The sequence below is a fragment of the Tiliqua scincoides genome, chromosome 1 (genome assembly GCF_035046505.1).
Source record: "Tiliqua scincoides isolate rTilSci1 chromosome 1, rTilSci1.hap2, whole genome shotgun sequence".
Taxonomy (NCBI): Eukaryota; Metazoa; Chordata; class Lepidosauria; order Squamata; family Scincidae; genus Tiliqua; species Tiliqua scincoides.
In genome coordinates, this window is record NC_089821.1 from 160,552,490 (window position 1) to 160,567,199 (window position 14,710).

At 41.6% G+C, this 14,710-nt stretch overlaps 1 protein-coding gene across 1 annotated transcript; it reads left to right on the forward strand.

Annotated features, from left to right (window-relative positions):
- The first annotated feature begins 777 nt into the window (after nt 1–777).
- On the forward strand, nt 778–11,213 carry ODC1 (ornithine decarboxylase 1). Its single transcript, XM_066640019.1, has 12 exons — nt 778–1,057; nt 5,706–5,831; nt 5,923–6,070; nt 6,194–6,367; nt 6,487–6,659; nt 6,914–7,048; nt 7,145–7,226; nt 7,543–7,626; nt 8,824–8,986; nt 9,404–9,516; nt 9,740–9,954; nt 10,729–11,213. The coding sequence occupies exons 3-12, from the start codon at nt 5,972–5,974 to the stop codon at nt 10,868–10,870; spliced, it is 1,380 nt and encodes a 459-aa protein (XP_066496116.1). The 5' UTR covers nt 778–1,057; nt 5,706–5,831; nt 5,923–5,971; the 3' UTR covers nt 10,871–11,213.
- The last annotated feature ends 3,497 nt before the right edge of the window (nt 11,214–14,710 follow it).

Below are 14,710 nucleotides of genomic sequence, written 5' to 3' on the forward strand. Positions count from 1 at the left end.
ACTCTAGCAGGCGTTGGCCATTTTCGTTCATCTTCCCAGTGCCGAACTGACCTAAGCAAGTGGGCCACGAACTGTTATCAGCACCAACTCTAGCACTGAAGTCGCCGAGGATGAACAATGGCTCTTTTACGGGGATCTTCTTGATAGTGGTCTGCAGGCTCCTAAACGTTGGGAACCATCACTTGAAATGCTGCCAGCTGGCTGGACTGACGCAGAAATGGTTATTTCAAAACCACTGCCTTGAATGGGAGACCTGCCTGCTTTATCAACCATGGCACATTGGTTGTGGTCCCCAAATATGCCATGGGAGTTCATTGATGAGAAAGGCCATTGGGGGATGTGAGCAGCACAGTGTGCCTTGTCAGAGCCCAATCCTAAGCATGTCTACTCAGATGTAAGTCCCATTACAGTCAATGGGGCTTACTCCCAGGAAAGTGTGGACAGGATGGCAGCCTCAGAGCCCAAGCCTATGCCTGTCTACTCAGAGGTAAGCCCCATTGCAGTCAATGGGGCTTACTCCCAGGAAAGTGTGGCTAGGATTGGGTTGACGGTGGTCAAAAAACTTATGAGCACTTTAGTGCCTTGAGATGACAAAGATGAAAAATCTCTGGCTTCTTCCACCACCTGTGAGGCATTCGAATGGGAACCGGACGTGTAAGGAATCCCAGTGCCACCAACGTTCCATCCCTCTTTAGGAGGGAGTGGAAGGCTCGTGCATCAGGTGGAACGCCGGACTCGTCACCTCGACTGTGACGTCATAATAGCGGCTGTTACAAGGCTGTGGCCCGGTCGCAGCCGATCGTGGCTGGTTTGAGCTGGTGCGTTGTCATGGGGACGTCGCCGGGCCTATAAATAGAGGCTCCGGGGAGCTGGGAAGGCTTTGTCAGGCGAGGTGGCTGCCGGGCTGTCAGCGGCAGTTGCTCTGAGGCGGCGAGTGGCTCCTCCGCCTGCAGTAGCGAGAGGCTGAGCCGGGACCCCGGACCCCTTCATCCCGCGCAGGGTGAGGCGCAGGCTGCTGCTGCAGAAGGAAGGGCCGCCGCCCTCGAAGCCGCCTGAGGTAAGGGACGGACGCGAGCCGGCCACGTGGATGGCGCCGAGGGGTGACTAGGCCACGCCGAGCCGCTCCAGGGTGGCTGGGGGTCTACTCGGAAGCAAGCCCCATTATAGTCAGTGGGGCTTACTTCCAAGGCAGTGTGGCTGGGAGGGCAGCCCGCAAGGCTCCGGGGTGGAGGCGGCTTGAGCCCCCCCCCGCTCTTACAACCCCAGGCAGGCCTACTCGGAAGTAAGTGCCATTCAGTCCCATGGGGCCTCCTCCCAGAAAAGTGTGCCTAGGATGGCAGCCCTGGCCCCACACTCCTGCGTGCGCTGCTCCATCCTCTTAATTCAAAGCCCTTTCTGCCCAGCGTTGCATAGACGCAACAGGGATCAAAGGTGTACACCTGGGGGCTGGGCAGAAACGGGTTGATTAATTAATCAATCAGTCAATTAATTAATTAATTAGCGACTGCAGGTTGAGAGAAGAAAAAGAAATCTGAGGCTGCAATCCTATGGACACTTTCCTGGGTGTAAGCCCCATTGAACTCAGTGGGACTTGCTTCTGAGCAAACATGCATAGGATTGGGCTTTAAGGATGCAATCCTATTCACCCTTTCCTGGAAGTAAGCACCATTGACTTAAATGGGGCTTACTTCTGAGTAGACTTGCCTAGGATTGGGCTCCAGGGTTGCAGTCCTATGCACACTTTCCTGGGAGTAAGCCCCACTGAACTCAGTGGCACTGTCTTCTGAGTAGACATGCATAAGATTGTGCTGTGACATAGTTATTTGCTGCTTCTTTCCCCAGCCCCCTATTTGGATGTTGCTTTAAGTAGCTTCACCCCATTGCTGTGCTTGTTCTTCAGTGTTTCATGGGGGGAGAGACAGACTGCCAGTGTTAATTTAAGCTGGGCTGACGCTCTCAATGCTGATGTGCTCTCAATGCTGATGCGGCTTCCTGGTTTTGCTCTTTAGTCATGCAGTGGAAGTTCATCTTGTAACACTCCTCCCTTTTGAACCATTGTGGTGGCCATTAAGGTGAAATGGTTAGGTGGATAATCCTAAACGCTGGATGGGGGGGGGGAGGCTAACTGTGGATGCCTCTGCTTTCTCTTTTAGAGTGGGGTCAGGATGATGAGAGAAAATGAGGTTAAGAGGGCTCCTTACCCTGGGGCCTGCACAGGGACAACAGGGAATGCAGAAACATTTGTGCATGTGTCTATGTTGGTTTTTTGTGGAGGGTGTGTGTGTGGGTAACTTTCATCAGACTCTTGAAGGGGTCTGTCACCCCACCCCCCAAAAAAGGATTAACAACTGTTGTAGTGGTTGCTCTTTTCAGCCCCCCCCCCATTCAACAAACTTACTGCAGCAAATAGTTGGGAACTAAACTGAAATGTTGGGTGTGTTCTGTTGAGGGAGATGGAAAGCTGAAATAATGAGACATCTGGTAGTTTAACTAGCTGCTAGTGATCAGATGAAGTCTGGGGTGGGGAACTAAAAGCAGGCTTTTTATGTAGTTAAATCTGCCCTACAAGGCTGGCATGCTTTATGACATGACCTCAAGAAGATAGTTAGATGTGGGTAACTCAGCCCCAAACTTGACCTGCTTCTCTTCCTCTCTGTCTCAAAGAAATACTGCAGTTGCGGCTCCCTTCGGCTTACTTTCTGTGCCCCACAGCTTCCCATGTTGACCCTGATGAGCTTCTCCATGCCACAATTCATTTGTGCCAGTTTGGGAAGGAGGACACTGCACTTCACCCACCATTGGCATAAAAACACTTGGTGGCATATCCTGGTCTGTGTTCATATTGCGGTAATGTTTTGGAGCAGATTTTTATTTCTAGTTATTTCTCAGACTTTAAAATTAAATGGCACTATTCAAATGTGAATAGCCTAAGCCAGTGGTTCTGAAATGTTTTTGACTGGCAGCTCCCTTGACCTAGTGAGCCATTGGCTGCAGCTCCCCATTAGGGCTGCGATTTTATACATTGCATAGGGCAGCAGGGTTTTTTTGCTAGGATTCCACAGTTCTCTGGCTGTTTCTATGGCTTATATAGTTTGGAATCCATTGGCCAATTTTAGCCTGACTCAGCCCAAATAGAGCCTCTTTGCCATCTTTTGCCTTTTTAAAAAAAGATACACTGTAGTGATTTTTGTATGAGTTAGTTAAGCTTTTAAGCAAACAGGAGCTGCTCTTATTTTTTTGGAAACTTTTAAGTATGAATGGTGCTCCTTTCAATGTTTTGAAAAACTTTTTGTTTCAGGGATTCTCTTCAGTCAATACTTAAGTGATATGTGCACTTATTTTATTATGTGCATGACGTACATCAGTTGAACATGATATTATTATGGAGTTGAAAAGTACACGTCTAATGGGCTTTAGTTTCTTGGAGACTGGTACAAATAAGGCAGAACAATAGAAAGAGAGAGAAGGCCAAGACATTTCTGTTGCTGTATTATGAAGAGCTCACAATTCAGTTTATTATGAAGAACCTGCTAAGAAATAAGCATGCTCTGTAACCAGCAGTGATGTGTTCAGTGACCTTTGGCATCTGTTTTGCCAAATTTAAAGCCACTGGGCCTTGTAAACCAGTCCAATCAATCAGAGTTGCCAATAAGCCAAGTTACTATCCAAAGTCAGGTTCTAGGTAGGTCAGTCCAATCAGTCAAGGTATCCAAATCAAAGTCCAAAGCCAAAGTCCAGTCACAATCCAGTCTGATTCCCAATTCCATAAACTAAGCCAGTCTCCTTTCCTACCTCCAACCTGCACTCCTTCAAAACCCACCATCCTTTCTATCTCAGGTGCTCCTTATATCCTGAGGGATCTCCTTTAGCCTCTAGTGGCTGCAGCTGTGCAGCACACCTCCAGCTACCACCTGGGCCTTAATCCTGCATTCACTTAGAGCAAGGGGCACTGTGGACACCACACCCTATCTCCTCGGTAATATCTTCCGCAATTCCAATACAGCATCCACGCCATGAGAATCTCACCTGAGTTCATTGTGATGAAATACTCATTCAGACATATTCATTTAGAAGACCTTGGCCATTAGTGAACTTGTTTCCATGTGTGCCTTTGATTTGTAACTTAATTGCAGAGCTTAATACCCTAAGTGGTGATATAAAAGAAGTAAAGACAAACATGGTTTTTTTTTAAAAAGGGTGGTCAAGTCAATTGGGGCGCATTTGCTTAGCTTGCTGTTTGGTGGAATTACTGTTTCAGTATTTCTGGTTGCTTAGAAATGCTTTGAAAATATAGGTCAGATGTTGAAAATGCCTTTGAATTATTTAAGAATTTCAGCATCCCCACTGTCTAAGGGCAGTGCAAAAAAGATGCCGTAATGCGTATGTTGCCAACATGTGCCATACATGCAGGCAGGTTATCACTCACATAGGGCAACCTTCCGCCAAGAAGCAAGACTGCAGAACATGAAAACAAGAACTTCAGACAACTACTAATTTGTAGAAACATTTTTAAGTGGCTTTACCATCCTACTATTTCTGATGAGAGTTCAAATGTAACGTTTCAGGCATGTATGCTCTTGTACTGTCCTTTTGAGACGGTTTTCTTATGCAGCCCCATTCCCCGTTTGCTGAGACAGGGAGATGGTAGAATAGACAAGTGAGTTGTGCTGCTTAGGGATATGCTGGCACAACAGGCAATTTTACATTGCTGCAGCAATGTAATCTGAGATCCATCCATTTATATTTGGTTTACAGTTAATGGATTGAAGTGGCAGGAGCTACTAAGGTACAACTCTAGGGTGCAGTAACCCCTTGCTTCTTGCACATTTGTGTATGCTGCTGTGAGAACATTGCAGACTTCCATGCAGGAGTTTCCCTGGACCCAGAGAGCCCAGAGAATTAAGTCATTACTATTTTTTAGTATATTTAACACCATCATGTAGTTGGTTTTTTTATTAGCAAGTTGTATGGCACTATATATTCATGCTCAGTTGACTTGACAGCAGGATTACAATTGACGTGCCAGTCCATGCTTGCTTGAGGCAAGATCCACTCACTGTTTAATAGGTGTAGAATTGCATAGCCTTAATCAGTAGCGCTGAAAGAAAGCAGAGATGGAAATGGGCAGTGTCCTCTAGTGGTGTATGTGGCTGTATAATTGGTGTATGTGGCTTTTGCTTTTTATCTTTTATTGTAACCTTTTCCAAGTGCCTGCCTCCATTTTGCTGTCAAGCAGTTTTTATCCTGGGCTATATTTAAAATTAATAGTCTCCATGTTTGACCAACATACATGGCTGTGTAGCTGATAGTTGTACTCAGTGCCTGATATGTTTTTATACTTTTTTGTACTTTCAAATTCCTGAAAAAACAAAGTAATAACTAGGTGAAACTCCATATTCAGCTGGCTTTTATCTTTGTTTGGAATGCTGTGGAGAATTCCAAGCTGCAGAACATAGATGTAATCATTAGCAGTTGCATGCATTTCCTGTTTGCAGTTGCCTCTTTCTTACTGGTGGAAACAGGAGGTTCTGGGACTGCCTCTTACTGCTTACATAGAACTCCTTGAAGCTTGTGCCCTGCTGCTGTTGCTTGTTCTTCGTGGGTTCACCTCAGAAAAGTTTTCAGCTGTGATATTCAGGTAGTTTGCAGGTTTTTCTCAGTCTGATAGAATTGTTACAGAGATTCAAAAGCCTTTTCTCTTTCAGATCAATTCAATTCACGGCATCATATAATGGCCACCCAGGGGACCTAAAGATTGCCTTCTTGGCAAAACACAGTGGGGGAGAACAGCTGGAGGTAGCCTTCTTCAAGGCTGCATCTTAGTCAGTTGTGTGAGTTGGCTTATTAAGCTGCTGTATGTTTCTATTTCTTGAGTGTGACTTTCAGTTGATTAATAACCCTTTTAAAACAATATTTCCTCAGTTTGGTGCACTGAAAATCATCTTGGTGATATAACTGAACATCAAGCAAGATGAACAGCCTTGGTGGTGATCTCTATTTTACTTTCCTTGATGAAGGCTTTACTGCAAAGGATATTGTAGACCAAAAAATAAATGAAGTTTCTTCCTCTGTGAGTATATCAGATATTTTAACATTTACAAAAGAGGTTGTTTATGTTAATGTTTGCTGTAGTTGTATTGAATGTGCAGTTGCTGGCTATTAGTTGACTGATGAATGTTGTCTTTGTTCCCAGGATGATAAAGATGCTTTCTATGTTGCTGACCTTGGAGATATTCTCAAGAAGCACTTGCGGTGGCACAAAGCTCTCCCTAGAGTATCCCCTTTCTATGCTGTCAAATGTAATGACAGCGTGGCAATAGTGAAGACTCTTGCTGCTCTTGGGGCAGGATTTGATTGCGCCAGTAAAGTAAGTGATTGGTTTTGAATACTTGTGTTAAAAGTGGCAAATTATAAATTAAAATGAAAGCATGCCCTTGTTCCTTATTTCTGGAATAGTTTGCAAACCAATAAAGTATTCTCTTTCAGACGGAAATACAACTGGTCCAGAGTGTTGGTGTGTCTCCAGAGCGTATAATATATGCCAATCCGTGCAAGCAAGTCTCTCAGATTAAGCATGCTGCAAATAATGGTGTGCAGATGATGACTTTTGATAGTGAAGTTGAGCTGATGAAAGTTGCAAGAGCCCATCCAAAAGCAAAGTAAGGAACTTTATATAATTAGTGGTTAGTTCATAAATTAACCAAGTTGTTTCTCAATGCATAATGGCCAGATAAAGATGCTGAGCTTGGGGAAGCTGTTTGAACACTCATGTTAGTGAACTAGACAAGCATTTTTTTGCACATAGGATTAGCTTTGAAGCAACTTACTGAAGTCTAGTTTAAAATCAGTGTTCTGAAATACAAGTGTATTTGCTTGACACTAGTCTCAGCATGGCTTCTGAACTGTTTTCTAGGCTAGTCTTGCGCATTGCCACAGATGACTCAAAAGCAGTGTGTCGCCTGAGTGTTAAATTTGGAGCTACACTCAAAACCAGCAGGTTGTTGCTTGAGCGAGCAAAAGAACTTGATATTGATGTTATTGGAGTCAGGTGAGTAGCTTAGATACTCAACGAGAACTTTTGCTCCCCATTCCTAAAAATTAGATTAAAAGTCCACTGCAACAACTTTTTTCTTTTTTACTTAAGTTTTCACGTTGGAAGTGGTTGTACAGATCCTGAGACCTTTGTGCAAGCAATTTCTGATGCCCGATGTGTTTTTGATATGGGAGTAAGTACATCTTATGAAACATTCATAGAGAATTAATCTTTCATAGTTACAATGTAGCCAGAATCCTCACTAGTGAAGTCTAATAGCAATTTAAATTCTGGAACCTAAAGTGCAATTTTAAGTTGTTAGACTACAACTGCTAACTCCAGATAAGGCTAAAGCTGTAGTCCAAATCATTGTTCTTGTGACTGTCATGCCTTGTTCTTTTATCTATAAACCACCAATGTGCACAGATAATAAAGTTGCTCAATGTGATCAATTCAAGTATTGAATGTTGAAGTATTAAAGTATTGTTTCCATGTTTTCCACATTGTAGGCTGAGCTTGGTTTCAAAATGCACCTGCTTGATATTGGTGGTGGCTTTCCTGGATCTGAAGATGTGAAACTTAAATTTGAAGAGGTATTTCAGTAACATCTGCATGTTAACTTGTGTGACTTGCTAATGATCCTTTTGGCCCCGATTGACTTGTGATAGGCTTTCACAATTCAATTATGTGAACAGAGGTCTTTAAATACAAGTGAGCACCACTTAATGATGCTCTGGTCAGCAACGGCTCATATATCCAGTGGCCATCGGTGGCCCCTGTCAACCCCCCCAAAACCTCCGAAGGTACAGGGGTGTCATGTTCCCCTCACCTCCAGAGGCTTCACATATCAAGCGCTACTTGACAATGGGAATGCTGGCCACATCCCCATAGTTAAGTGGCACATGACTGTACTAGCAGAAACATCCATTGGCGTTTGCTCAGTAACTTAACACATTCACAAAGAATATGTAAAGTATATATTAAAATATATATATATATATAAAGTACTTTTTCAATAGAAATACTTTTCAGCTTTATGGAAGAGAGCTTACCACCTTTTGGACATATGTGGCATGAGAAGCAATCTGCAGCGTAGTCCAAGTTGAAAAAGATAGCTAGCAATATGGAGATACATGGTAGATGTGTACATACTATGTTGTGTGTATATATAATGGTTTCTGTGCTGCTGGAAAAGAATATTAGGAATTATGTACATCAAAATTAAAAATCTTAATCTTCTGTTTCGGTTTTGGTGCAAAATCGTAACTTAAATCAACCATGTTACTTTTGTACCAATGATTTAGTATCAGAGTAATGCTAGCTGTAGAGGATTTGTTGGGTTAAATACTCAAAAAAGGCTAAATGAAAGAGGCAATTCCATATGGGGAAAATGTCATATCAGTGAAACTGACATGCAAACTTGTAGAAGCAAAACTTGGGATCCAGATTACTGAATCTGAAAATGTATTTAGAAAACTGTAAACTGATGCATTCCTAAACCAGGTTTTGTTTGTGCAGTATTCCAAGTAGCACCTTAACAAAATGACAGTGTGGCACCTTCACTTTTCCCAGTGTAGGTCTTTGACATTTTCTTCAAGATTTCTGCTGTGATTACCCATCAAAGATCGTATCTCTCCCTGATTGCTTAGAATAGGAAAATAAGGCAGATCTTGTTCTTGGAGAAAATTGACTAAAGAATTGTGGCTATAGCACATTTCTGCAAATTTTATCTAAAAGCTTATTTTGTATGCTGTGTCCGTTGCTAAACTGTCTTTTCATTTGTTTTTTAGATAACAAATGTAATCAACCCAGCATTGGACAAATATTTTCCTTCTGATTCTGGAGTGAGAATTATTGCAGAGCCTGGGAGGTACTATGTTGCATCGGCGTTTACACTGGCAGTTAACATAATTGCAAAGAAAGTTGTAATAAAGGATCATACTGGTTCTGATGGTATGTAGTATTAGAAAAAGGGTCATAACTGGAGAAATTGTGTATGTGTGTGTGGGAGGAATTGTATATTGCACAGACCCTTGAAGGGTGGGATGGTCTCTGTTGTGAGTATTCAGTGGGTCCTCTGCGGAATCTCTAAGTGGAGGTTGGGCCATCCAGTGTTGTGGGCAGGGTGCATTGTGCTCTAATTTCTCTTGCTCCCAGAAGTGTGAATGGCAACCATTCAGTTATTGGGTTCAGATCAAGGGAAGGGAATGAGGGCTAAATCTTATTCTTGGCCTGGCAACTCAGTCATTAGGCGCAGGCCTCATTTTTTTCTGCATAACCTTATTTTGGTTGGTGCTGGAGTAGGGCAGAATACTGGAAACCAGCTTTTTTGGTCGAAATAGCAAATGTTCTCATTCTTTTTTCCTTTAGATGAAGAAGAACCTAACGAAAAAACACTTATGTACTATGTAAATGATGGAGTATATGGATCTTTTAACTGCATCTTGTACGATCATGCACATGTTAAGCCAGTTTTGCAGAAGGTATGGTGTTAACCTTCAAAGCCTTTTCTTGCTAGGGTAGTGTTTGGCCATTTTCATCACCACCACATAGACAAATAGCAAAAGTTGTTGTGTGAAGGGGAGGAGTGCATATACAGCAACCCCTGAACAAAAAGCAGGTTCTGAACAGTTTTCATACTCCAGTCCTTTTTGCAATGGCATATATGCATTTTTACATTAATTTTTTATGTTTTGAACTCTCCAGAGACCAAAACCAGATGAGCGATATTATTCCTGCAGCATATGGGGACCAACATGCGATGGCCTAGATCGCATAGTTGAGCGTTGTGGTATGCCAGAATTGCAGGTTGGGGATTGGATGTTGTTTGAGAATATGGGTGCATACACTGTGGCAGCTGCTTCTACTTTCAATGGATTCCAGCGGCCAACAATACATTATGTAATGTCAAGGCCAGCATGGTAAGTAACCTTCCTTCCTTCTAAGGGCTTAACTCTTGTTGAGAAGTGCTTGAAGAAACTCCTAAATTTAGCTTGTGATCAAGGCTAGGTTCTTGTGAAAAGAGTCTAGGTCAGTTATTTTCAAATGAGTCTGCCAATTCTAATTGGTATAAATGTATTGGGATTTTTTTTTACTTCAGGCATACTTTGTTTTTAAAAAAAGCTTTTGGCGCTGTGGTGGCTTCCAAGATTGTAATAATCCTGGTAGATAGAAATCCTTGGCTTATTACCTATAAGCTCTGCCATAACTTCATGCAACTACTGAAAACGCAATGTGTTAGGCATAGAGTTCATTGTCCTGAAAATCTCCGCATGATTGTAAAGGCATCTGACAGTGTGTGGGCAATGCTTGGTGAAGACTTGTAAGATATCCAGTAATTGTGGGACACCACAGCTGAGCCCAATAACTCTTTGTAATTTCCAGCAGCTATTAGGAACAGAATGAGTCCTAAGTAACAAAAGCTATTTTTTACTTGATGCATAATTCTGAGAGCTATTGGCCACCAAGTATGCACAGCCGTGTTCCTATTTTAAAGTAACTGAGCTAGTGCTTATACTTAGAAATTGGATATCTTTCTGGAGGCTGGCTTCATGTGAGTTAATATCTGGTGTGCTCCCTGGGGCATTTGGTGGGCCGCTGTGAGATACAGGAAGCTGGACTAGATGGGCCTATGGCCTGATCCAGTGGGGCTGTTCTTATGTTCTAATATCTCATTCATTTTTCCCCCTTATTAGGCAATTGATGGAACAGATAAAGAAGCAAGGTTTTCAAGCAGAAGTGGAAGAGCAGGATGCCACATTGCCATTGTCTTGTGCCTGGGAAAGTGGAATTGAGCACCATCCAACGTCTTGTGCTTCAGCTAGCATTAATGTATAGAGATGGTTTTTAGCTAACTTGCAAGGTTAGACATTTTGTGATTTAAGGCTTTTGGGACCATTTTAACTTAATTCTTGCTAGGATTTTTAAGTGTTTTGAAAGACTAGGGTCTGCGTAAATGTAACAGAATAGACAACTAGGAGACAGGGAGGTCACATTTATCTGTGTTCCTATGGAAACTATTTGAATATTGTTTTATATGGATTTTTATTCACTTCTCAAGTATGTTACTAAAGCCTGATCTTAAACTGTCAAACAAGCATTTGTAGCTTGTACATTTGGCAGTATGGTCTAAATGTAGCTTTGTGACCTGACTGTTTCACAATAAAGTCTATTAAAATAATTGGTTAGTGGTTTTTGTGCTATATGTGAATGAATCACCTGGTAGATTGAATAGATTTGAATCTTGAGTTCTTCCTTGCTCTTGGCTGAACATGTTTATATACTTGAGAGATTTCTACATAATGTATGTCTTCTCACAGGGTGCCATGTTAGTTCCCCTCATGCTGGCTTCAGTGGGGTGATATCTGAGGTTTGCTTTACCTTTAGAAGACAGGAAAAATGAAGGGATTCTGGAAACTAGACCTGCATCTTGTAATTTATATATGCACACTTGTAATATTTTATTCCAGCATATTCCAGTTCTTGCTTGTCTGAATTTTTCATCTGCCCAGCACAAGCTTTGTTTCACTCAAACTTGTCTATGAATTATGCCTTTCATACAAAATTTCTGTAAGTGATCCAGCAACATAACCTTAATATCTTGTATGAATTTGGTTTGTGGTGTTGAACATTAAAGAATAAAGTTCTTGGCAAAGCTTGCTAATAAAAGAATTGTGTTTTTAAAATGGCCACCGTGTAGCAATTAGAAAAAGTTAGGTTTTGAGGAGACCCTGCACTGCTTTTTCAGGGCTGGAAAAGTTTTTAACTTATACAAATTGTAGCTTTTGAGATGATGGGAACATTCTTGCTGGTCTTCTCAAATATCTTTGCAGTGAAGTTCTGTATATGTTGCAAGCTATAGAATACCCATTGCAAGCTACTTGAAACTGCCACAGGTGCTTAGTGGATTTGGGAAGCAGTTCTGTAACTGCTGCAAACTAGTTATTCTGTTGTGTTTGTAGATGGTGAAGGCTTGTCAGTAAATACAGAACCATGATCAATAGTTTCAAGAATTCAATCAGTAATTCAAGTATGACCAGTAAAATATAACTAGTTTCCAGAATCAAAGTGTAGCACGATTGGTGCCAGCTCATAGCTTTAATCACCAGTAGCAAATGTTACACCTGATGGGAAGCTCTGAGCACTCTCAGACAACTTGCATGTTCAGAAAATGAAATTCTAGATCATCTGTCCTTGCAGAGGGAAGAAACTGTTTGATTGGAGTAAATATCCTAATGGCTTATTAAGTACCTTTTCCCAACTTGCAGCAAGAACCACCATAGTTCAAAGTTTCTAAGATGAAAGGTTTTTCTATGAACACTGCAAAACTGCAACAGAAGAAAATGCCTTAAGCTTTGTTGATTTTCTTTGCTTTTTTTTTTTTTTTGAGAAGGCAACACATCGAAGGCTAGAAATGAGTCTCACTTTCTTGTTATGTAACATACAAGTCAACTTGCTTAGGTTGTCATGCACTCTAGTGTGTCACACAAAAGTGATATTGTCAAATTTGTTTTGCATTAAGTTTAGTCTGAAGATCTGATTCTCCAAACACTTGTAAGACATTAAAATAACCCCTATAACTTTTAAATGAATTAATGCAGTAAATTGAGCTAGCTGTTTAGCACCAATGATAAAACATTTGTCTGGAAGTAAATTCAACTGAGAATTTTCAGGAACTTCAGTTGACTTAACCAAAAAAGAGGTTAATATCACACTTGCATAATTGCAGTCTAGGGAGAATGCCAATAAGCTTTTCTTTCTAGCTCAGCATAAGTGTTGTAGGTTACTTGTATTGACTTTTCGTGGCCACAGTTTCTGTGTCTACAAAAATCTAGTTCTTCTGGTATGCCTCACCCATTCCAGTATTTGGGAAAAGTCTTATTACTATGTGCCAAATATATGTGAACAGAAGTCAGATGTAAGAGCCACATCCTAATGCAAGAAAGTAAATGAATTCTCAAATTGTTTTCTACAATTTCATTTAGACATTTCTACCTTTTCCCAATGTATCAACACTCAAAATAACAGCATGTTTTATAAGCCAAAGGTGAACAACTTCCATTTGAGTTGTAAACCTAAATTACTTTAAGGGTAATAGTGCTGTAGGCTCACTTGCTTGCAAATGCTTAGATGACCTGCTTGAGATGTGTCCAGTGCAAACTAGATTAGCAGTTGCCGTCACTCATCTTATTATGGATTCAGCAAATATTTGTTTCAATATTTAGCTTGCTCCTTTCCCCAAGCACTTGGAGTGTAATACTTTCAGAAAAAGCAGTGCAATGAAAGCTGGTATTTAAATATAGAATTTAAAGTTAGATTTTATTTTCTGTGGCTAGCTGATGCTAACCACAGTTACAAGTAGGTAACTTTTAGTTCACATTTCTGCCCAATGTTGCATATATGTAACAAGGACCAAATGTGTATACCTGTGAGTGGGGCAGAAATGGGTTAACAGGTAACACTTCTGAAAGATGGTCACGGGGGCTGTCTCCCCCTTTGTGGCTATTCACCACTTGCTCAAACCCAGAGACAATGATTTAAGCAAGCACTAATGAAAGCAGAATGGAGACATGGGTGGGAATCACATAAGACCCCATAGAACAGCAGCAAAAAAAAAAGATAGGCTATGAGATGTAAGGCCCTTCAAGTCCAAAGTTACCATATTGAAGGGTGTGGAGGAAACATGCAAAGGAAGATCCACATAATGCATGAATGTCCAACCATGAAAAGTGCAAAGCTGTGATGCTTTATGTAGTTACCATTCATAAGTGTAATAATGTTTACTGGATCATTACTGCATGGAAACAGAACTGAGCCTCAACTGCATTGAAACTTGTAGTGGATGCACTGGGGCATCAATTTCAGCTAGCAGATGTGTTCCCATTTAGCTGTCTGGACAGATGCAGATCCACAATTTATATTGCTATAACAACAAACACTATACCCTCAGCCCAGTTTAGCTCTGTCTTACATTGCCACTGGAAGATAATTAGGTATTGGAAAATAATTTTACATGTGAGGAATGTGACTAGTCACCAAGAATGGGGCAGGACCATAACTCAGTGGCAGAGCACCTGCTTTGCAATCTAAAAGTTGCAGGTTTGGTCTCAACCCAAAAGTTGCTGTGTGGGCCAGGAAAGATCCCTGCCTGAAACTTGGCCATTGCTAGCAAAACTAAGATGGATCAATAGTCTGAATCAGTCAGTCTAAGGCAGCTTTGTACATTCAATGATTTCTTATGTACTTGTACTCTCCTCTGAGGCAGGCCTCAACTAATCCTTGAACATTAAGATAGGAAGAAACCCAATTGAGTTGACTATGCTACCACATGAATTTTGCAAACATCATCACCGCAGTTAGCTAATGTGAAGACAGTATTAGCATTAGTTTCATGCCGCTCATGGCTGACTCCCCTCCCCCTGCTGAGTTACCTGAAATACAAGTACTGTATAGTTAAAACCAGGGCTGGAGCCAACTTTGAATTTTGGGAAGGGTTTTTTCTGATTAAAAAACCTCATCCTATTTCAAGTCATGCCCAGAGCCCTTCAGAATCTGTGTCCACTTTGAAATGCAGTTTGCCACCCTACCTTTGCTGGTGGCCAGTCCCCCACTTGCCATTTCTCCTTCCCATCCTAAGCAAACCCCTCCCCCTCCTTGCTCTTGCACAGTGGTGGTGGT

What these genes read in the sequence shown, in the direction of transcription:
- ODC1 (XM_066640019.1), top strand. Translation starts at nt 5,972, where the DNA reads ATGAACAGCCTTGGTGGTGATCTCTATTTTACTTTCCTTGATGAAGGC. An exon ending in GATTTGATTGCGCCAGTAAA is followed by an intron (nt 6,368 to 6,486) that starts GTAAGTGATTGG and finishes ATTCTCTTTCAG; the next exon opens with ACGGAAATACAACTGGTCCA. An exon ending in AGAGCCCATCCAAAAGCAAA is followed by an intron (nt 6,660 to 6,913) that starts GTAAGGAACTTT and finishes ACTGTTTTCTAG; the next exon opens with GCTAGTCTTGCGCATTGCCA.